We start from the raw sequence: 24,128 nt of genomic DNA, 5'->3' as shown, positions 1-24,128 counted from the left end.
ATTATTGGAACTTATCAATTCAGGGGACTTGGACATCCTGTCGGTTACACATAAACTCGGAATTCAAAACAGGTTTTCACAGAAGAGCAGAACTCTTTGTGTTTTAAAGAGACACGATGTCGAATCTTCAGGAATTAATGACTAAGCTGGATAGAAATCTCTTTTAAGATACTTTCCAGGGGCCAGGCAGTGGTGCACCTGGTTAAGCACACACACTAGAATGTGCAGAGATCTGGGTTCAAACCCCATGGGGGGAAAGCCTCACGAGTGGTGAAGCAGGGCTGCTGGTGTCTCTGTCTCCCTCTCTATCCCCCCTCTCAATTTCTCTCTGTCTTATCCAATAATTAGTTAATTAATTAAATGTTTAAAAAGATACTTTTCATCCTGGTTACCATAGTAGCTCTGTGTAGAGAGTTTATTCTATTAAAAAAGCTTCAGAAAATTTTAAGTGCCTGAGTTTACTAATGCACAATTCTGGGCTAACCTCAAGAGTCCTGACATTTCCAGAAAATGAAAAGATCTATTTACATAGCATTTCTGTTTACTTTTTTTTTTCTTTTTGAGGGGGCATGGTGGTGTTTAAATAGACTATTTCCAAGCAAAACCTTTAGCAACAATTTTTTTTTTGTAAAAAGGGAATCTTCTCATAAAGCACATTTTTTCTTTAGAAAGAACAGACAGAAAAGCAGTAAGATGCAATTTATGCTGTGTGAGCAATTTCCGAATAACCAGTTTGAAAAGTATTATTCTTATTACTGTGACACAGTTTGTCAGTATTTCCCCTGGGGAGACTTTGCTCCCCACCTGCAGGGGGGACTCTTCACGAGCTGTGAAGGTCTGCAGGTGTCTCTCCTCTATCTACCTATCTATCATCTATCTATCTATCTATCTATCTATCTATCTATCTATCTATCTATCTATCAATCTTCCTTCTCCTCTATCTATCTATCCATCTATCATCTTTCTCCTCCCCTCTCAATTCCTCTCTGTCTTGTCTACTAAATAAGAAACATAAGGGGTGAGGACACTGCATATAGTACTTCTGACTACAGTGCCGTGACTGTGGGGTCCCCGGGTACGTACCCTCATTCCTCTGCCTCCACACACACTGTGCCCCCACCCCTGTGCCCAGCAGCAGAGCTGCCAGGCACCAGGTGGCAGGGTGCCTGTCTGGCACAATGAGACATTTCTTCTGCGAGAAGCCCTCACCGCCAGGCGCCAGGCCAGACCCAGCACGTGGGACCTCACAGGGTTCACATCTGGTGGCACTTGTGACTGTGGCCCCTGACAAGTGCCTCTTTCACTGGGCGCATTCTGTGTTTCAGCCCTCCTTCTGCCCTCCCTGATTGGCCTTTGTCTCCGTTTGCCTGAGTGGCTGAGTGATCTCGCTTTGTAGAAGTCTGGACAGAGATCAGGAAATCAAGTTCTGGACCGACCACTAGAAATTGCTGCATTGTAAACCACTGTCTAGGGCTGGAGCAGACTGTATTCTCTTTTTCTCTCTCTCTTTCTTTCTTTCTTTCTTTCTTTCTTTCTTTCTTTCTTTCTTTCTTTCTTTCTTGTTGTTAAAATTTCGGAGGCTCTTGCCGGGCAGGTCTAGCTTCGCGGTGGTGAACAGAGACGCGGAGACAACGGCTGGGCAGGGAAGCTGTATTTCTTTATTCAGGAACAACGATTCATAAACTAAGACAAACTAATCACCAAACAGAACTCTGCTGTCTCTTTGCGGCGGCGCAAGCACTCTTTCTTTTTTGGAACTCAAGAACCCTCTCTTACTCTCTTTCTAATTCTGGAACTCTCCGAACTCTGTCACTCTGGAACTCTGTCGGGGTTCCTTGGGGCGGGGCCAAGCAGGCCCGCGAGATTAACTGGACTGATCCAATTCTCTTGGCGGGGGAGGGCTAGAACAAACCAATGTAAAGCATACGACAATTCCCCCTTTTCTTTTTAACTAAATTACTATAGTATCAAGGGTGTGGGGTGAACAGAAACATATATCATACAGGCATTTTTATAAAAAGAAACTGGCACAAACATGGAGAAACATGCAAGCAAATAACAAGAACCAGCGTGTTGCCAAGGGAAGGCCTGAGGGGGCCACATCTGCCTCTGTGGGCTAAACTTTATCAGCTTAAAAAAAACATTTCTTGCCTCTGGGGGGCTACTTGCCTCGACGGGCATTTGCATGGGGGCGGAGAACGGCCTAGAGTCCCAAAGGCAGCTGTCTGCAATTTACTTACTATGAAACAAAACTTGTTATTAGCATATCTACTGCACGATCCAACGTTTCTAATAGAGAAGGAATTTGAGACTTTTACATATCAACAACGTCTTTTAACCTTTTGTTACACCCATTCAAGATGGAGACACACCCTAGGTGTGGGCCAGAGAGGAAACCTCAGGCATGAGAATAATTAGCATAGCCATTGTGCAATCTATTATTTCTAATAGAGAAGGTAGTGGAGAGTTTTACATATCAACAAGTCTATTTAACCTTTTGTTTAAACCAACTTAGTTAAAATATATTGATTGTTAACTAATTTTTACCTCAGACTTTAAATGTAAGTTAATTTTATCTTTATGAGAATTACGTTGAAAACCTTTTTCATTTAACTTTGTCTAGTAAGAATTTAGCCTTAAAGTTACTGTTTACCAAACTTTAAACATACACATAAACATGGTCATTAATACACAAGGAGAGAAACCTTTGTTACGAAGACATGTCATTTTGAACACGAATTTAAATCTGGACTGTCTGCTGCCCTGCTTGCAGTGGCCGAGCAGCGTGGAGGGATCACGTGTCCAGTGCCCTGCGCCACACGGTGGAGAGCCGGCTCCTGTGGGCTGGCCTCGGGCTCTTGCGTGTTGGCCTCGGGCTCTTGCGTGTTGGCCTCGGGCTCCCGGGGCTCTTGTGTGCTGGCGTCGGCCTCCTGCGGGCTGCGGGCGCGGTGCACGGGGTTGTCTGGGCGCAGCCGGCTGGCTGGCTGTTTAACCAGGTGGAAACGGCAGCTCCGCGCCTCGCCTCCCGCCCGCTGGCTATTCCCGCTGGCTGTTCTGAGTTCGCCCGAGCGAGTGGAAACCAGAGTGGTCCAGACATAAATGTTCCAGAAACAGCAAAACAGTCTCGTGAAGAAAGAGCAGAGGCCTTTGGAGATCTCTTCACAAGCAGAAGAGAAGGCCATAGTGCATAGGCAGCCAAATTGTCTTTACTTATCTGAGAGATGCGCAGGTCAGGTCCACGTGGGCGCCATTTGTTGTTAAAATTTCGGAAGGCTCTTGCCGGCCGGGTCTAGCTTCGCAGTGGTGAACAGAGATGCGGAGACAACGGCTGGGCAGGGAAGCTGTATTTCTTTATTCAGGAACAACGATTCATAAACTAAGACCAACTAATCACCAAACAGAACTCTGCTGTCTCTTTGCGGCGGCACAAGCACTCTCTCTTACTCTCGAACTCTGGAACTCTCCGAACTCTGTCACTCTGGAACTCTGTCGGGGTTCCTTGGGGCGGGGCCAAGCAGGCCCGCGAAATTAACTGGACTGATCCAATTCTCTTGGCGGAGGAGGGCTAGAACAAACCAATGTAAAGCATACGACACTTTGTTTCTCTCTTTCCTTCTCTCTTTCTTAATTTTTTTCTTTCTTTTTTGCCTCCACAGTTATCACTGGGGCCTGGTGCCTGCGCTACAAATCCACTACTCCTGGAGGCCCTTTTTCCCATTTTGTTGCCCTTGTTTTTGTTATTGCTATTGTCATCGTTGTTGGATAGGACAGACAGAAATGGAGAGAGGAGGGGGAGATGGGGTGGGGAGAGAAACAAACACCTGCACACCTGCCTCACCGCCTATGAAGCGACTCCCCTGCAGGTGGGGAGCCAGGGGCTCGAACCAGGACCCTTAAGCTGGTCCTTGCGCTTTGCACCACATGCGCTACCGCCTGGCCCCCACTTTCTTAATGTTTTAAGTATTTTTTATTATTAGATTTTGGATAGAGGCAGAGAAATTGAGGGGGGAGGGGAGGTAGAAAGGGAAAGAAAGGGGCAGGCAGTGGTGCACCTGGTAAAGCGCTCACACTACAGTGCGCAAGGACCCAGGTTCAAGCCTCTGCTCCTCACCTGCAGGTGGAAAGCTTCACAAGTGGAGAAGCAGGACTTCAGATGTCTCTCTGTCTCTTTCCTTCTATCTCCCCCTCTGTTCTCAATTACTCTCTGTCTCTATCTAATAATAAATAAGTAAATAAATAAGTTTCAGGAGAGGGAGAGGGAGACACCTGCAGCTTTTCTTTACCACACATGAAGCTTTCCTGCAGGCAAGTGGGTCCGGGGGCTCGGCCTCATGCGCTGTGACCCATGCGCTCTATTGGGTGTGTGTGTCGTCCCTGTCCCCGCCCCACCGCGCCCCCTGCAGGTTGTCCTTGAGTAATGACTGTTCCAGGGCTGCCACCCAGAATCTCCCTGAGGGTCTGGGCACTTGTTAGGGTGCTCCGTGAGAGTGGGGCCTTCTGGAAATATAGGGGTCCGCCCCACTTGCCCATAAGGAAAAGCTGGCAGAAGACCAGACTGCTTATAAACCGTGGTGGTTTAAGATACACTGGGAGTTGCCCCGGGCGGTGGCGCAGTGGATAAAGCACTGGATTCTCAAGCATGAGGTCTTGAGTTCAATCCCTGGCAGCACATGGACCAGAGTGAAGTCTGGTTCTTTCTCTCTCCTCCTGTCTTTCTCATGAATAAATAAATTCTTGGGGGCTGGGCAGTAGTGCAGTGGGTTAAGCGCAGGTGGCGCGAAGCACAAGGACCAGCATAAGGATCTCAGTTCAAGCCTCCAGCTCCCCACCTGCAGAGGGTCGCTTCACGAGCAATGAAGCAGATCTCCAGGTGTCTGTCTTTCTCTCCCCCTCTGTCTTCCCCTCCTCTCTCCATTTCTCTCTGTCCTATCCAACAATGAGGACATCAGTAATAACAACAATAATAATAACAACATCGATAAAACAAGGGCAACAAAAGGGGGAAAAATAGCCTCGAGGAGCAGTTGATTCATGGTGCAGACACCAAGCCCCAGCGATAATCCTAGAGGCAAATAAATGAATTCTTTTTTATATAAAAGTAATAAGATACACATGGAGAACAAAGCTGCAAGCTCACTGCTTAAGGTATCTGTGTCGAACTGAAGGGGAGTGCTTAGAACTTAATGTGAGGGGCCTGGGAGGTGGCATAAGCATGGGACCCTCAAGCGAGGTCCTGAGTTTGATTCCTGACAGTGCCTGTGCCAGAGAGATGGTCTAGTTCTCCCTGCCTCCTCAGTTCATAGATGAGTAGATATTTTTTTTTGCCTCCAGGGTTATTGCTGGGGTTCAGTGTCTACACCACAAATCCACTGCTCCTGGAGGCCATTTTTTCCCCTTTTTGTTGCCCTTGTTGTTTATGGTGGTTATTGTTATTATTGTTGTCATTGCTGTTGTTGTTGGATAGGACAGAGAGAAATGGAGAGAGGAGGGGAAGACAGAGGGGGGAGAGAAAGATAGACACCTGCAGACCTGCTTCACCGCCTGTGAAGTGACTCCCCCACAGGTGGGGAGCCGGGGGCTTAAACCGGCATCCGTCCACCAGTCCATGTGTGCTTAAGCTGTTGCGCTACCGCCCAACTCCCCACCCCCCTTTTTATTTTTTAAAGATGCATGCTTAGAAACTAAGGTGCAGGCTGGGGAGACAGCACTGGAAATGATGGCTCCATGGTAAAGGTCAAAAGTGACAGCATGGGGGTCAGGGGGTGGCGCACCTGGTTGAGCACATATGTGGCAGTGCGCCAGGAACCAGGTCCCCCCATCCCCCCCCCCCCGTCCCCACCTGCAGGGGGATACTTCACGAGTGGTGAAGCAGGGCTGCAGGTGTCTGTCTCTCTATATCCCCCTTCCCTCTCGATTTCTGGCTCTCTATCCAATAAACAGATAAATAAAGATAAGTTTTTTAAATGTTTTCAGTGACAGCATGGGGCTGGAGAAACAACATCATGTTTGTGCAAAAAGATTTTCCTGCTTGCAGCTGTGAGGTTGCAGGTTCAGGCCCCATCAACACCAAATAAGCTAGAGCTGTGCAGTGCTCCGGTCTTCTTCTTGGTGTCTTTCTGTCTCCCTCTCATTAAGATAAAATAAAATAGGGGTCTGGGCGATAGCACAGTGGGTTAAGTGCACATGGTGGAAGTGCTGCCGGGTAGCTTCGCCGGAGAGAGACAGACAAGGAACTTGTGGTGGCATGGTAATACAATTCTTTATTGATGCGGACGTCCAGAGTCAGGTGTGAGCACAGCGGGTTTAGGCCACGTGGAGCTAGCAAAATGGCTGCCTCCCGCTATGCACGCCAGCCCTTCTCCAGGTCGTCTCCATGTCAGGTCACGGAAGAGAAAGAGACGGAAACCGGGAACAGCAGCAGCTTTATAGGATAAAAATGGAAGTGGCAAGTCAGGAATGTGATTGGCTAGGAAAGAGGGCAGAGAAAACAAGGCATGCTGGGAAGGTAGAAGGCTGGCGGGATTTATGTACCCTGCAGGCATGGGTGGGGATCTTTCAGGCTAAACAATGATTATGTAAATAGGCCATAGTATCAAGCAATGCAGGGGAGCTGGTGTAATGCCCAACAAAGTGCAAGGACCCTGTGTAAGGATCCCAGTTCGAACCCCGGCTCCCCACCTGCAGGGGTCGCTTCACAGGCAGTGAAGCAGGTCTGCAGGTGTCTGTCTTTCTCTCCTCCTCTCTGTCTTCCCCTCCTCTCTCCATTTCTCTCTGTCCTATCCAACAAGAACAACAGCAATGACAACAACAAGGGTAACAACAGAGGCAACAAAATGGAAAAATGGCCTCCAGGAGCAGTGAATTCATAGTGGAGGCACCGAGCCCCAACAATAACCCTGGAGGCAGAAAGAAAGAAAATAAATATTTTTTTACAAAAGGAATGAAGGTGAATGCTAAGAAATCAAGGTGGATGCTTAGAGCTTAAGGTGCATGTTTAGAACTGCAGGTTTTGCCCCGGGAGGTGGTGCTGTGGATAAAGTCTTGGACTCTTGAGTTCAATCCCTAGTATCACATGTTGCCAGAGTGATGCTCTGGTTTGTTTTCTCTCTGTGTCTGTCTGTCTGTCTCCCTCCCTCACTCCCTCCTTGTCTCTTATTTAATAGATACATCAGTATTTCTTTAAGGTATGTGCTTAGAAATTAAGATGTGTGCTACAAACTTCATGTACAAGGTTAGAAATGAAAGCGTGTGCTTAGAACTTTGAAGTATGGCATCCCCAGAGGTGGCGCAGTGGATAGAGTGTTGGACTCTCAAGCATGAGGTCCCAAGTTTGATCCCCGCATCATATGGGGTTAGGGTCTCTCTTCCCCCCCAAACACACACACACACCCATTAATGAATAAACAAACCTTTTTTGTTTAAGCAAAGAACTTAAGGTCTGTGTCTTGAGTTTAAGGTGTATGCCGGGCCAGTGGGACTGAGCCGGGGTGCCTGACTTAGGTGTCCATCACTCCTCTTGATTGGCAGGTGGCAGAGAGGGGCCCCGCCCTATACTGTGGGTGATGTTGAGCATCCTCCTGGGAGCCGTGGCCATGCTGTGCAAGGAACAAGGCGTCACCGTGCTGGTAAGAGCAGAGGCACCCTTTCCCTTTCGTAGAGAGCCTGGGGTCCCCGGCTCCCGCCCACCACCCCACCCCTCTGATTGCACAGGGCAGGGCCAGCCCACACACAAGTGGGACCTTTGGGGCCCTTGTATCTGGGGGCCCAGATCTGGCTTCTCAGGTGGAGGTTGATGGGCTCAGGAACTGGCATTAGCAGCAGAAGGGAAAGAAAGGGGGGGAGGGAAGAATGAAGAAAGGAAGGAAGGAAGGAAAGAAGGAAGGAAGGAAGGAAGGAAGGAAGGGAGGGGCCCTAGAATGACACAGGAGTGCCTCTTTGTCCATCTGAGCTCAACCAAAGCCCCACTGACGGAGAGTATCAGAAAAATTAGGTGTAGCAGATATCAGGGGCCAGATGCCAGGACCCTGGGTTCCATGGAGTCTCAGGGTTGAGAGAGGTGCACTTCAAACACCCTCGCTGGTGTAGGAAGAGGTCTGCACTGCACACACCCTGACTGGGACAGTCTGAAGAGAGTGGCCCCAGCCATTACTCCCACAAATTATTTGTTAACAAAAGTCTGCATTACATCAGAAGGCTAGAAGTGGACCTATCCTATGACCCTGCAATTCCTCTCCTGGGGATATATCCTAAGGAACCAAACACAAACATCCCAATAGATCTGTGTACATCTATGTTCATAGCAGCACAATTTGTAATAGCCAAAACCTGGAAACAACCCAGGTGTCCAACAACAGATGAGTGGCTGAGCAAGTTCCGGTCTATATATACACAGTGGAATACTACTCAGCTGTTAAGAATGATGGATTCACCTTCTTAACCTCATCTTGGATGGCTTGCAGGAATCATGTGACATGAGATCGGGCAGAGAGAGGAAAAAAAGAATATGAGATGATCTCACTCATAGAAGTTGAAAAATAAGAAGAGAAGGGAAACACTAAGCAGAACTTGGACTGGAGTTGGTGGACCGCACCAAAGTAAAGGACTCTGGGATATGGGGAGGGTTCAGGTCCTGGAGTGCGATGGCAGAGGAGAACCTAGCTGGGGGGTAGAGTGTTAAGTGGAAAACTGAGAAATGTTACACGTGGACCAACTACTGTATTTTACTGTCGACTGTAAACCATTACCCCCCCCCCCCGCAATAAAGGGGAAAAAGAAAGGCGTGTCCTCCAAAGGCTGCAACACCTCCCCAGCCTTGCCCTGAACTTTTTATTATCATTATTATTGCCACTAGTGTTCTGCCTGCACAGCTCCACAGCTCTTGACAACGTGGTTCAGTTTTTTTTTATTATTCCCTTTTGTTGCCCTTGTTGTTGTTGTTTTTTTTAATATTTATTTTATTTATTCCCTTTTGTTGCCCTTGTTGTTTTATTGTTGTAGTCATTATTGTTGTTGTCGTTGTTGGATAGGACAGAGAGAAATGGAGAGAGGAGGGGAAGACAGACAGGAGGAGAGAAAGATAGACACCTGCAGACCTGCTTCACTGCCTGCGAAGCAACTCAACTGCAGGTGGGGAGCCGGGGTTCGAACCAGGATCCTTACGCCGGTCCTTGTGTTTTGCGCCACCTGCGCTTAACCCGCTGCGCTACAGCCCGACTCCCGCCCTTGTTTTTTATTGTTGTAGTTATTATTGTTGTTGTTATTAATGTCATCATTGTTAGGTAGTCCAGAGAGGAATGGAGAAAGGAGGGGAGGACAGAGAGAGGGGGAGAGAAAGAGAGACACCTGCAGACCTGCTTCACCGCCTGTGAAGCGACTCCCCTGCAGGTGGGGAGCCGGGGACTGGAACCTGGATCCTTAAGCCGGGTCCTTGCGCTTTGTGCCACCTGCGCTTAACCCGCTGCGCTACCGCCCGACTCCCGGTTCTGTCTTGTTTTTCCCCATTTTTTTGTTTTGTTTTGTTTTTTGTTTTTGTTTGGAAAGAGGGTGAGAGGTAGGAAGAGAGATACAGAGATACCTGCAACACTGCCCCACTGCTCTTGAAATGTATCCCCTGCATCTGGGGACTCGGGGCTTGAACCTAATTCCTTGCATGTGAGTGCACATGCACTGACCTGCCTGCACCACCACCTGGCCTCTGTCTTGAGTCTCACAGCACTTTGACATAGAATATGAGGTCCTAACAGGGGTTGTCTCCATAGTGAATAGGAAACTCATGACATAACGTGTATGCACCTTCTCTGTTTGTGTTTTGGTGCAACACTACCATATATTCAGATTTCGGGGCCACTCTCTCCTTCTCTGGCAGGGTGTCCTCCAGGGGAAAGGTAACGGGCTGGTTCTTTCTCGCTCACGACAGGGGTGACACGAAGTAAAAGACACCAGGGGACTCTTAGCGTGAATCTAGAATCTGAGTCCTTGAGTCCCAGAATCTTAGAGTCCGTTTATTGGCAAAGTGGACATGAGTTAAATAGAAAAGCAATGGAGGTAATTATTGTTGCAATATATAGAAATTACAGGTTTCTTAACAGTCAGCATGCCCCTAAGGTAGGGGGCTGGTATGACAGGAATTGATGAGATACAAGACAGTTATTTTCCATAACACAAGCAACTTAATTATCCAAAGGTATTTGAGAGAAGCATAGGGGTTAAACCCGTAGGGTGAGACAGAGAGAAGATGGATATCAAAAGGTCATATAGTTTGGAATTTCTCTTGTCTGGGGTCTGAGGTGTGTGATGAAGTGTGTGATAAGGTGTGTTCTTCTGTGATCAGAAGGTGACTTTGAATGAGTGAATCTGCGGCCATGTGGCCTGCAGTTAATGGAGGGAAGTACTGGGGTATCTGTGGGCCTGAGAGTCAAGAAGGAAAGAACCAAGTCTGAGTTTCCCCTCTTATGCTCACCTCAGTTGAGAGAGACTCACCAAGAGGTTATCTTCTCAGACCTCCATCCGAAGATGGGGGTGGTTCTCCCTAAGCTCTGTCAGGCTCACACGTGTTCCCAACAATAACGGTGACTCCACACCCTCCCCACCACCAGAGCTCTGTCCTCATTCTCTGCACTGGAAGCTACAGTAGTTCTCCCAAGGTCACAGATATAAGTTGACTATTATTTCTTTTTTATATATATTTATTTATTTTCCCTTGTAGTTATTGTTGTCGTTATTGTTGGATAGGACAGAGAGAAATGGAGAGAGGAGAGGAAGACAGAGAGGGGGAAAGGGAGAGAAAGGTAGACACCTGCAGACCTGCTTCACCACCTGTGAAGCGACACGCCTACAGGTGGGGGACTGGGGGCTCGAACCGGGATCCTTATGTCCTTGCGCTTTGCGCCACGTGCGCTTAACCCGCTGCGCTACCACCCAACTCCCAACTATTATTTCTGTACAGATATATGTATATATATCCCTTTTTTTCCCCCTTATGGTCAGCCTTCTCTTCCTTTCCAAGTCACACCTACACCTATTTCTGCTTCCAAATGTCCTTCCTCCATCTCCCCCCCCCATTCTCTCTCTGGAATTCAGAGCCCTCTGGTCATCTTCCCCTGTCATTTCTCCCCCTCTGGATCAGAATTCTTTATGGGGTGCAGAAGGTGGGAGTTCTGGCCTCTGTAATGGCTTCTCCGCTAGACACGGACATTGGCAGGTGGATCCACACCCCCAGCCTGTCTCTCTCTTTCTCTAGGGCTCTGGGGAGGGGAGGTTCCAGGACACACTGCTTAGGTCATCTGCCTGGGGAAGCCAGGGTGGAATCAGAAACCTAGGGGAGATTTGGGGGGGCTCGGGGCTGGGTGTGCAGGAAGATCAGAGCCAAGGGGGTCTCCCCTGATTATCTGCTTCCCTTCCCCCGTCTTCACTGGAATCAGTGATAAGACTGTGGTCTGATCACCACCTCATCCTCCGGGCGCCTGTGGTTGATTGCCTTGTGCTCCCTCAGGGTCTGAACGCCGTCTTTGACATGCTGGTGGTCGGGAAGCTGAACGTCCTGGACGTGCTCCAGAGGGTACTGCGGAAACACAGGTCATCAGAGGTGAGCTTGGAAAACGGCGGAGGTCCTTGCAGCGGTGGCCGCGCGCTCCCCACCCTCCTGAGCTGGGCCACACGCGCATCTGCCGGTCTGTGGGTGACCCAGGTGCTCTGCGCTCTCCTCTCAGGTCCTTGGCGGCGGTGGGCCTAGGAGAGCAGGGCTCCTCTGCAGGGTGGCCCTGCTGGCCACGGGGGCCGCTGGGGTGCTCTATGCACGTTGGAAGATCATGGGCACTGGGCCTCCCGCCTTCACCGAAGTGGACAACCCTGCCTCCTTCGCAGACAGCCTGCTGGTCAGGGTGAGTCCCCAGCCATCGTGCCGCCCCCCCCCCCGCCCAATTCCCAGGGCCTTCGTCCCAGTCTCACCCCCCCCCCCCCCCCGGCTGCCCACAAAATCCCTAAGAAACGGAACTCAGAGGCCAGGCAGCGATGTGTCCAGTAGAGTGCACACCTTAAAATGCACAGGGACCGGGGTTCAAGCCCCCAGTCCCTACTTGCAGGGCAGAAGTTTCATGAGCCGTTTGCAGGTCTCTCTATCTCTTACCTCCCCCTTTTCTCTCAGTTTCTCTCTGTCTCTATCCAAAATAAATACAGAAATAAAAATAAAGAATTAAAAAAGAAATGCAACTGTTCATATCCGTCTGTGCTCAGAAGGACCGTATAACATGAAACCAGGTTCTTAATAAGGCTCCACCACACCCACCCCCCGTATTGATTAGTCGATTTGCCAGGACTGAGAGAACCTGAGAGGAGAAGGGGTAACGGGGAGGAAGAAAGGGAGAGACATCTGCAGACCTACTTCATCACTAGTAAAGCTTTCCCCCTGCAGGTGGGGACTGGGGACTTGAACCTAGGCCCTTGTGCACTGTAATGTGTGAGCCAACCAGTCGCACCACCTCCCAGCCTCAAAAGCAGGTTCCTGTTTTACATGCAGTGCCAGGAAGTGAGCCTGGACAATGCAAATGTATAGTGCCACTGAACTGCTTCCCTGATCCATAATAATAATAGTTTTTTAACTTTTTTATATTTATTTATTCCTTTTTGTTGCTCTTGGGGTTTTTTTGTTGTTGTTATTGTTATTGTTGGATAGGACAGAGAGAAATGGAGAGAGGAGGGGAAGACAGAGAAGGGGAGAGAAAGACAGACACCTACAGACCTGCTTCACTGCCTGTGAAGCAACTCCCCTGCAGGTGGGGAGCCGGGGCCTCGAACCGGGATCCTACACCAGTCCTTGCGCCTTGCGCCACGTGCGCTTAACCTGCCGCGCTACTGCCCAACTCCCTACGTTGTATTTTTTTAAAGGGAGAGGCACCAAAGCACCTGTCCACCACCATCATTGGAGTTTCCTTGGGTGCTGTCCTTGGTGCTCCCATGTGGTGCTGGGGATTGACTCCAGGCCTTCACGTACCATAAAGCATGCATTCTACCTACCCACTGAGCCATCTCAGCCCCTCAAAACCAAACCAGGCTTTTTTCTTTTCAATGAGGGCGGGGGGGGGGGGGCGGTGCTGCACCTTTTTATTTCCTTCCCAGTCAAGTTAAGTTGATCCTTCTGAATCCAGGTTTTTTGCCGGCCCTGTGAAACAGTTTCCTAAACCCTGTGGGTTTTGTGATTAAAAATGGAGTTCACAGGGCAGCGTGGAAACGTAATATAACAGTACCCCGGGATCTTTTGGGAAGTCTGAATCTGTCAGGACTTTTGGTTATAAAGGTCTGCTTTTTCCTGAGGCCAGAGGGCAAATCGGGAATTCTTAGGTGTGTGTTTCCTAGAGACAGAACTCAAGGGAAGGGGCCTTGGACCCCTTTTCTCATGACCTCACACACTTTCGATCCACCCACCCCCAGCCTGAGGTTCTCTGGGGCACAGACTTCGGGCATCACTGCATAAATGGGGTAGAATTCGGTCAGAAATAAAACATACACTGAGTGTGGTGGCTTTTTCTTTTTCTTTTCTTTATTTTTTTAATATTGATTTATTCATTTTCCCTCTTGTTGCCTTTGTTATTCTTACTGTTGTGGTTATTGATTTCGTCATTGTTGGGTAGGACAGAGAGAAATGGAGAGAGGAGGGTGCCCGGCTAGCTTCACGGGCAGGAGACAGACGACCAGGGACTCATGGCTGCGCTGGGAAGCAGTATCTCCTTATTCATGTGGAACACAGCACAATCTAAGCTCTCTCTAATCACAGTCTTGTCCTTATATATACTCGCCAAGTAGGGTGGAAACAGGATGTGACATAGAGAGGGTGGAACAAAAAAAGACTGGTGGAGATCAGGGTGTACTAGGAGAGGGGGCGGAGCAAAAAGACATCATGAAGCAGTGGGGATTAAACCAATGCCCTGCAGGCAGGGCGGTGCTTAGTTAACGGTGGTTATGTAAATAGAATACAGTGTTAAGCACGGGGGGATTAAACTGATGAAACAGAAGGGGTTTTAGAAGCAGAATTTAGAAGCAGACCAACAGGAGGGGAAGACAGAGAGAGGGGAGAGAAAGATAGACACTTGCAGACCTGCTTCACCGCCTGTGAAGCGACTCCCCTGCAGGTGGGGAGCCAGGGGGCTCGAACCAGGATCTTTAATTTTATTTATTTACTGTTGGATAGAGACAGAGAGAAACTGAGAAGGGGAAGGGGAGACAGAGGAGGAGAGAGATGGGCGCCTGGCGGTGGTGCATATAGTATACAAGGATACACGCAAGGACCCAGGTTTGAGTCCCCACTCCCCACCTGCAGGGGGACACTTCATGAGTGCTGAATCAGATCTGCAGGTGTTTTCCTCTGTCCTATCAAATGAGAAAAGGAGAGAGAGATAGAAACACTGAGATACCTGAAGCCTTGCTTCACCACTCATGAAGCTTTTCTCCTTCAGGTGGGGACCTGGGGCTTAAACCTGGGTCCTTGTGCACTGTCGTGTGTGCGCTTAACCAGGTGCGCCACCGCCCGGCTCCTATCTCACTAATTTTTTTTTTCACTGCTTCAGCATTGCTTTGCAGTATTCCAGGGGTGTGAGTCCACATCTCTGTATGTATAGCAGACTCACCACTCTTCCAGCCTCCCAAAGGTTTAGTATCTTCAGGACTGGGGAGATTACACAGCAGTAGCACACCAGACTTGCCTGAGACACCCCTCCACCCCAGAGGTCCTGGGTTCAGTCCCTGGCACCACCATATGACAAGAGCTGAGCAGTGCCTTTAGTTTCTCATGAGAGTAAATAAATAGATCTTTAAAAAGAATGGTTTAAAAACAAACAAAACAACAACAACAAAAACAGACTCCTCTTCCCCCTCGCCTCCCCTTCCCAGTAAACAGGCCGTAGTTTGATAGAAATATAACCACAAAGAACAGGCAAGATAGCTCTCCAGGATAGTAAGCTTTCTTTGCCAGGTGTATGACCCAGATTCCTCACCACACCAGGGGAAGCTTCTGTCTTGTGTTACCTTTCCCTCCCTCCTCTCTGTCTGTCTCTCTCATTCTGAAAAATTCTGCCCAGAGCTGTGAAGCCACAGAAAGAGAAACCTAATGAAGGGATAGCAACTCCAATGCTTTGGCTGTATTTTTGTCCACGAAAGATCTGAATTGCGGGGGGTCGGGGGGGGATGGCACAGAGACCCAGTGTCTTGTGGTGGAGGGGGACTGGTTGGTAGAGGCTGTGCTGTGCTCACCTTGTGGGGAGATGGGACTTGACAGTGTCTTGTAACTGTGTCCCCAATGGAGTGATCTGTGTGAAAAAGAGAGAGAAGATGACTGACTAAGGAGACTATGACGTTAAAAATAGGGGGCAGGGTGGGGGGTTGTCCGAGTATAGTGGTATATGGTAATTCCATGGCCAAGGTCGAAAGTGACAGCATGGGGTGGGGGAGACGATCTCGGTTGTGCAGAAGACTCTCCTGCCTAGGGCTCTGAGGTCCCAGGTTCAGTCCTCAGCACCACCATCAGCCAGAGCTGAGCAGGGCTCTGGTCTCTGTGTGTCTTTCCCTCTGTTTATCTCATTAAACTATAATATTAAAGAGAGAGGAGAGAAGCAAATCCGAGGGCTAGGGAGACAGCATCATGGTTCTGCAAAAACACTCTCCTTCCTGAGGCTCAGAGATCCCAGGCTCAGCCCCCAGCACCACCATCAGCCAGAGCTGAGCAGGGCTCTTGTTCTCCCCCTCTCCCCCTCCCTCTCATTAAAATAAAGTGAACTGGGGCCCAGGTGGTAGTGCAGCGGGTTAAGCACACATGGCGCAAAGCACAGGACCGGCACGAGTCTTGTTTGAGCCCCCGGCTCAAACCTGCCTGCAGGGAGGTCGCTTCACAGGTGGTGAATTAGGTCTGCAGGTGTCTATCTTTCTCTCCTCCTGTCTTTCTCCCCCTCCTCTCCATTTCTCTTTGTCCTGTCCAACAATAACTATAACTATAACCACAATGACAGCAAAATGGAAAGGAAAAAAAAGATCACCAGGAGCAGTGGATTCATAGTGCAGGCACCGAGCCCCAGTGATAACCCTAGAGGAAAAAAATAAAATAAAACAAAATAAGCAGATTTTTTCCTTTGCTTTATGTGTGTGTGTGTGGGGGGGGGGGTAATGGTTTACAGTTGACAGCAAAGTCCCATAGTTGGTATATGTGTAACATCTCTCAGTTTTCCACATAACACTCTAATCCCCCACCTAGATCCCAGCATCATGTTCCAGGACCAGAACACCCCCCCCACCCCAGAGTCCTTTACTGTGGTGCTGTCCACCATCTCCAGTCAAATGAATAGATTATTTAAAAGAAAATGACAGATATTTTTTTTGCCCTTCTAAGCCCCCCCCCCCCCATAATAGAAGAAAGCATGACTGTCTCCAAAGTGAGGTCAGGGTACCTTTTTTTTTTTAATATTTATTTTATTTATTTATTCCCTTTTGTTGCCCTTGTTGTTTTATTGTTGTAGTTATTATTGTTGTTGTCGTTGTTGGATAGGACAGAGAGAAATGGAGAGAGGAGGGGAAGACAGAGAGGAGGAGAGAAAGACAGACACCTGCAGACCTGCTTCACCGCCTGTGAAGCGACTCCCCTGCAGGTGGGGAGCTGGGGGCTCGAACCGGGATCCTTACACCGGTCCTTGTGCTTTGCGCCACCTGCGCTTAACCCGCTGCGCTACAGCCCGACTCGCACCTTTTTTTATTTTCATGTTTATTTTTTTACTGTCACCAGGGTTATCCACTGGGGCTCAGTGCCTGCAGGACAAATCCACGACTCCTGGCAGCTATTTCTTCCTATTTATTTATTTTATTCTTTATTTTGATCAGAGAGAAATTGAGACGGGGGGAGATGGAGAGGGAGAGGGAGAGGGACACCTACAGCCCTGCTTCACTGCTCATGAAACATCTCCCCTGCAGGGGGGGACCAGGGGGGAGGGGGGCCTTGAACCCTGTTCCTTGAGTCCTCAAACAAGTGCGCCACCATCTGGGCCCTGGGGTCCATTTTTTTTTCTCCTTTCCTCCGAGTTCACTCCTGAGAAGGTGTTTGTGCTCCATGTGACCGACAGGCCGTCAACTACAACTACTACTACTCCCTCAACGCCTGGCTGCTGCTGTGCCCCTGGTGGCTGTGCTTTGACTGGTCCATGGGCTGCTTGCCCCTCATCACGTCCCCCCGCGACCTCAGGGTGCTGGCGCTGGTGGCTCTGTGGCTCTGCCTCGCCGGCCTCCTGGGCCAGGCCCTGTGCTCGCAAGACGGCCACAAGCGGAGGTGAGGGCTCCGGCCAGAAGCACCTGCGCGCCCAGCGCAGCTCGTGGGAACTTGGCATGCGGGTCTCACGTGCGTGTGGATGGGTGGGACGGGGGTTCCTCGAATTCTCTTGGAAGCCAGGGGCGGCTTCATCTAGAGGGGCGTGAGCTTGGGGCGGGGGGAGGTGCTTGTGAAGGTGGGTTTCAGCTTCCCCCTCCCCACCAAGTCCTTTCCTGGGAACTAGCACCTTGAGATGCTTTTAATTGACTTGTTATTGTTGACTTGTTTCTTAATGTCTGTGTTCTTATTTACATTTGATATGTATATATTGGCTACAGACTGAGAGAATTTGAGAAGAAATCGGGGAAAGGGAGAGAAAGTAGTCCGTGAGGTGGCGCAGTGGAGAAAGCATTGGACTCTCAAGCGTGAGGTCCTGAGTTTGATCCCCTGCAGTACATGTACCATAGTGATGTCTGGTTCTTTCTCTTTCTCCAATATTTCTTTCTTTTTGAATATCTTTATTATCTTTATATAGTTATTGGATAGAGGCAGCTAGAAATTGAGAGGAAGGGGGAGATAGAAAGGGAGAGATACCTGCAGCCCTGCTTCACCCACTTGTGAAGCTTTCCCCCTGCAGGTGGGGACCAGGGGTCTTGAACCTGGGTCCTTGTGCACTGTAACGTGTGCTCTCAAACAGGTGTGCCACCACTCAACCCCCTCTCTTCCTATCTTTCTTATTAACAAATAAAAACCTTTATTTAAAAAAAGGGAGGGGGAAAGACAGAGAGAGACCCCTGCAGACCTGTTTTACTAGCCTGTGCAGGTGGGGAGCAGGGACTCAAACCAGGATCCTTGAACATAGTTAATATGTGCTGTCAACCAGATGTACCACCACCTGGCCCCCTCGAGGTCCATTTTGCCACCAGGGATACGGAGTGATTAATGGTCAGAACCAGAGAGTAATTGCTGTGAGGCCTGCTCATTATCACTCTATATTTTTGGAAATATTTATTTATTCGGTTGAGACAGAGAGACATTGAGATGGAAGGGGAGACAGAGTGAGAGAAACGTTCCACCGCTTGTAAAGTTCCTGCTGTGTGTGTGTGGGGGCGGGATACTGGGAGCTCGAACCCGGGCGGGTCCTTGCACGTGAGGACCTGTGCAGTCCACCAGGTGTGTCACTGCCCCGTCTTGAGGATCGCTGTCATTACTATCGGGTTTGGGGAGAAAGTGCTCCTCCTGGGAAGCTGGGATTGGGCTGGTGGGGACCAGTCTCCGCCAAGCTGTCCCTGCCCCGTGGAAGGAGAGGAGCTGCGGGGCGGTGAGGGGCGCTCCTGCCTCCCCAGTGCAGGCACTGCCGGCAGCCTCTTCCCCCTTGACGCTAAACACCACAGCAAGATCCTCCGTCCCGTCCTGGCACTGCCAGGCTGAGCCCGTTCTGCTCCTGACATTGTTTGTGCTGCACCTTGTTTGTGCTCAGTGGATGCATGGGAGGGAAGAAGAGAAGAGAAAAGAAAAGAGAAAAGACAAGGAAAGGAGGATAGGGTCCAGGACACTTCATGAGTGGTGAAGCAGGTCTGCAGTTCCCTGTATCTCTATATGTATATCCCACCTTCCCCTCTCAACTTCTCTCTGTCCTATCAAATTAAAACAATATTACTAATACTAATAATTGGGGGCTGAGGAGACAACATGATGGTTCTGCAAAAACCTCTCAAGCGTGAGGCTCTGAGGTCCCAGGTTCAAATCCCTGGCATCACCATAAGCCAGAGCTGAGCCGTGTTCTACTCTCTCTCTCTCTCGGTATCTTTCCCTCTGCATCTACTCTTTCTCATTAAAATAAAATAAATACAGTATTTTTTAAAATAAGTACAGAGGGGCCAAGCAGTGGCACACCCAGTTAAGCGCACACCTTACAGTGCGCAAGGACCCAGGTTCAAGCCCCTGGACCCCACCTGCAGGGAGAAAGCTTCACAAGTGGTGAAGCAGGGCTGTAGGCGTCTCTGTCTCTCTCCCTCTCTCTGTCTCCCCCTTCCCTTCTTAATTTCTCTCTGTCGCTATCCAGTAATAAATAAATACTTTTTTTAAAAAAAGGAAAAAAAATCTTCTGTGTAAATAAATACATAAATACAGAGGCGAATTCAGCGACGGGTCTCAGTGCAGTATCTCAAGAGGACCAGTGGAGAGCCTCATTATTTCCTTTTTATAAATAAAAATAATAATAAGTGAAAGAAAAATAAGTTAGGGAGTCGGGCTGTAGCACAGTGGGTTAAGCGCAGGTGCTGCAAGCGCAAGGACCAGCATAAGGATCCCGGTTCGAGCCCCCACTCCCCACCTGCAGGGGAGTCGCTTCACAGGCAGTGAAGCAGGTCTGCAGGTGTCTGTCTTTCTCTCCCCCTCTCTGTCTTCTCCTCCTCTCTCCATTTCTCTCTGTCCTATCCAACAACGACAACATCAATAACAACTACAACAATAAAACAACAAGGGCAACAAAAGGAAATGAATAAAAAAAGAAAGAAAGAAATACATTTTTTTTAAAAAGTCTTAAAATCAGAATAGAGCCGTCCGTGCAATCCACCATGACAGGAAGGAAGGACATGAGCAGGACCCAAGGCCTGGGCGTCCTGCGGGCACCTTCCTCTGGACGCAGCAGCTGCCCTCAGCCGCCCCCCCCCGCCCCCCCCCCGTTGCAGGGTCCTCACGCTCGGCCTGGGGCTCCTGGTCATCCCGTTTCTCCCCGCCAGCAACCTGTTCTTCCGCGTGGGCTTCGTGGTGGCCGAGCGAGTGCTCTACCTCCCCAGCGCCGGCTACTGCGTGCTGCTCACCATGGGTCTGGGCGCGCTTGGCAGGCACACCGGGAAGAAGGTACGTGGCTGAAGAGCTAGCACCCGAGGCCACGTGCGAGGACCCGGGTTCAAGCCCCCGTCCCCCAGCTGCAGGGGGCGGGGGAGAAGCTTCACGAGTGGGGAAGTAGGGCTGTAGGTGTCGCTCTGTCTTTTTCTCCTTCTCTGTCCTTCTTCCCTCTCGATTTTCTCTCTGTCTTGGCAAAGAAAATAAAAGAAGGGAGGAGGAGGACAAGAGGAGGTTGGTACTGACCCAGGCAGGGACGGCTCGGCAGCAGGATGATTGGTGGTGGTGGTGGGGGGGGGGGTTCTGCTTTCTTTACATTACTTTTGGAAGGGCCGGGGAGAGGCAGCTCAGCATGCCCTAGGCCCAGAGGCTGCAGGTTCAGTCCCCAGCACTGCCATCAGCCAGAGCTGAGCAGGAGTCTGGTCTGTCTCTCCCTCTCCTTCTCCCCTGTTCCTCCCCTTCCCCCCTCCCTCTCATAAAGAGAGAGTAGGGTCTGGCAGTGGTCCACCTGGTAGAGCTGCTTAAGGACCCAGGTTCAAGCCCCTGATCCCCATCTGCAGGATGGGATGAAGGAAGCTTCACGAATAGTGACGTGGGGCTGCACGTGCCTCTCTCCCTTTTTATCTCCCCCTTTCCTCTCAGTTTCTGTCTGTCCTATCAAAGGAAAAATAAATGGCTCTGAGGTCTCAGGTTCAATACCTAGCACCACCATAAACCAGAGTTGAGCAATGGTCTGGAGGAATCTCTCTCCCTCTCTGTCTCTCTCTCTCTCTCTCTCACCCCCCCCATTACAATAAAATAAATATTTTTTAAAAGACAAAATGAAGGGCTGGTAGTGGTGTGCTCAGTTATGCCCACATACTACCTGCAGGCTCCTCCTCTCACAAATGGTGAGGCAGTGCCGCAAGTTTCTCTTTTCTCTCTTCCTCTGACTCCCCCTCCTTTCAGTTTCTCTCTGACTCTATCCAATAAATTCTAATAGAAGACTATCCATTTTCATATGAAATCTTAAGTTATTCTGTCCTTTCTGATAGAAATAATCTTTTTGGGGGGAGTCGGGCGGTAGCACAGCGGGTTAAGCACACGTGGCGCAAAGCGCAAGGATCGGCATAAGAATCCTGGTTCGAGCCCGTTGCTCCCCACCTGCAGGGGAGTCACTTCACAGGCGGTGAAGCAGGTCTGCAGGTGTCTGTCTTCCTCTCCCCCTCTCTGTCTTCCCCTCCTCTCTCCATTTCTCTCTGTCCTATCCAACAACAACGACATCAATCATAACTACAACAATAAAACAACAAGGGCAACAAAAGGGAATAAATAAATAAATATAAAAAAAGAAATAATCTTTTTTATTATTATTGTATCTTTCCATTTCAGTGGTAAAGTGCAGAACTTTCATGCACAAGGTCCTGAGTCCCATCCCAGATACCACATAGGCTGGAGTGAGGCTCTGGTGTGTTCTCTCTCTGTCTCTCTCTCCCTCTCTCTCCCTCTCCTTCTCCTTCTGCCTCTCCCTCTCCCACTCCCCCTCTCCCTCCCCTTTAAATAAATACATCTTAAAACAAAGCTCCGATGCGGTGAATGGATTCCAGCACCGACACTGACCATTGTCTCTCTCCCTCCTGCAGAAAGTAATCGCCGCTCTCGTCCAGGGAGTTCTGCTCCTGAACACGCTGAGATGCGTGGCCCGCAGTGGGGAGTGGCGGAGTGAAGAGCGGCTCTTCAGAAGTGCCCTGTCTGTGTGTCCTCTGAATGCTAAGGTACGGACAGGAGGTGGTGGCCTCAGCACTTGAGAGAGACTCCATGAGGCCCAGCTAGAAGCCCAGCGGCTGAAGCAAGAGATGGTTCATCTCATGCAGGCACTAGCTAGCGTGGGCCCTTACCAAACACTTCGGCTTCCTTCCTTCCCTCCTTCCTTCCTTTTTTTCAGGAGGCAGTGATTTTATTAATGCAAAGTACATGTATCTTTTTTTTTTCCTTAGGATTTTTTCCTTGACTTTTTTTTTTTCTGGGGGGGTGTCAATTTGCAAGACAGCTGTTGTCATGGGAGTACAGCTTTTCATCTTGTGATAGCTTACACACACACACACACACACACACACACACACACACACACACACACACGCCCCAAATGTCATCCTCCATACAAGCCACTGGGTCCCCAACCCTCTCTTTAGTCCCTGTGTACCCTCCCCAAACTTTAGAGCTTTTGAATCTGCCATAATAGACTCTTTATTAACTTACTTATTTATTGGATAGAGACGGAAATTGAGAGGGAAAGAGGGGACCAGGTGGTGGCATACCTGGTTGAGCATACATATTACAATGCTCAAGGACCCAGGTTTGAGCCCCTGCAGGGTCCTCCCTTCCCAAATGATGAAGCAGGGCTATAAGTTTCTCTCTACCTCCCCCTCCCCTCTCCATTTCTTTCTATCCTAGCCAATAAAATGGGAGGAAGAAATGGCCACCAGGAGCAGTGGATTCGTAATGCCGGCATTGGGCCACAGCTTATCATGACCTTGGAGGAAAAAGAGAGAGGGAGAGGGAGAGAGAGGATGTGACTCTCTTTGACCTGTAGCTTCTCCGATAGGAGTCCGTATGTAAAGTAAGCAGTGTTAAGATGTGCAGGGGCTGAGGAAGTAGCTCAGTGATAAAGCATATGCTTTGTGTGAGGTGGTGAGTTCAATTCCCAACACCCACCAATACAGACTTTAGAATGAGCGGTAGTCTGCCGAAGCAGGAAGGGATTCATTCTTCGTGTTGTCTTTATTTTCCCAAGCACTTCACTTAGCCGGTGGGGTCTGTTAGGGTGGGGCTGACCTGGTTTGTAAAAGTTCAGCGACCTTATCCATCCGGTAGGGGTGACACCTGTCTCTGGGGTTTGTTGGGAGGTCTTGGTGAAATAGGGTGTCTCAGGACAGCTTGGTCCATGTATAACATTTCTCAGTTTGCCACATCACCCTCTAACTCCCCACCTAGGTCCTCCTCCGCCATCATGTTCCAAGACTTATCACTCCCCCTGCCCCAGAGTCGTTTATGTTGGTGCAATACAACCACTCCAGGCCAAGTTCTGCCTTGGGTTTCCCCTTCTATTCTTATGTCTCGACTCTGTCCATGAGTGAGATCATCCCAAATTCATCTTTTTTTTTTTTTTCCCCTCCAGGGTTATTGCTGGGGCCCAGTGCCTGCACCACGAATCCACTGCTCCTGGAGGCCGTTTTTTCCCTTTTGTTACCCTGGTTGTTTTTATCGTTGTTGTGGTTATTGTTATCATTGCTATTGATGTCGTTGTTGTTGGATAGGACAGAGAGAAGTGGAGAGAGGAGAGGAAGACAGAGAGGGGGAGAGAAAGAGAGACACCTGCAGACCTGCTTCGCCGCCTGTGAAGCGACTCCCCTGCAGGTGGGGAGCTGGGGGCTCAAACCGGGATCCTTGCGCTTTGCGCCATGTGCACTTAACCTGCTGCGCTACCGTCCGACCCCCTCATCTTTCTTTTTGTTTGTGGCTTAACTCACTGTTGTGTCATTTGGACTCTATAGGGAGGGAGAGTCCAAAGGGTACTGATGGACTCCTTGTTTGCCTTTTCCCTGGATTCCAAAACCCTTCAGGTTTTCCACAAGAGGCTTCCATAAAAGGGTGGACTACCAACCAGGGCCAGGCGGTAGCGCACCTGGTTGAGCACACACATAACAGTGTGCAAGGACCTGGGTGCAAGGCTGCAGGTGTCTCTCTGTCTCTCTTCAATCTCCCTCTCAACTTCTCTGTCTCTATCCAGTAATAAACAAAGTATTAAAAATATCTATATTTTTTTAATTTTTATTATTTATTTATTTCCTTTTGTTGCCCTTGCTGTTTTATTGTTGTAGTCACCATTGATGTCATTGTTGTTGGATAGGACAGAGAGAAATGGAGAGAGGAGGGGAAGACAGAGAGGGGGAGAGAAAGACAGACACCTGCAGACCTGCTTCACCGCCTGTGAAGCGACTCCCCTGCAGGTGGGGAGCCGGGG

At 49.5% G+C, this 24,128-nt stretch overlaps 1 protein-coding gene across 4 annotated transcripts in view; it reads left to right on the top strand.

The window, feature by feature from the left end:
* Nucleotides 1-24,128, top strand: part of TMTC4 (transmembrane O-mannosyltransferase targeting cadherins 4) — a 66,861-nt gene that overhangs the window by 24,235 nt on the left and 18,498 nt on the right. For 3 of the 4 annotated variants that reach the window (XM_060191816.1, XM_060191813.1, XM_060191814.1), the window contains 6 exons: nucleotides 7,528-7,625; nucleotides 11,492-11,584; nucleotides 11,709-11,879; nucleotides 17,094-17,296; nucleotides 19,969-20,140; nucleotides 21,748-21,879. In XM_060191816.1, coding sequence (XP_060047799.1) covers nucleotides 7,528-7,625; nucleotides 11,492-11,584; nucleotides 11,709-11,879; nucleotides 17,094-17,296; nucleotides 19,969-20,140; nucleotides 21,748-21,879 — 869 coding nt within the window. The remainder of the gene's footprint in view (nucleotides 1-7,527; nucleotides 7,626-11,491; nucleotides 11,585-11,708; nucleotides 11,880-17,093; nucleotides 17,297-19,968; nucleotides 20,141-21,747; nucleotides 21,880-24,128) is intronic. The other variant, XM_060191815.1, reaches the window with a different exon arrangement.

This window comes from Erinaceus europaeus, chromosome 5, assembly GCF_950295315.1.
Source record: "Erinaceus europaeus chromosome 5, mEriEur2.1, whole genome shotgun sequence".
Lineage (NCBI taxonomy): Eukaryota > Metazoa > Chordata > Mammalia > Eulipotyphla > Erinaceidae > Erinaceus > Erinaceus europaeus.
The sequence above is the reverse complement of the archived record's forward strand: the minus strand, read 5'-3'. Positions and strand labels throughout refer to the sequence as shown.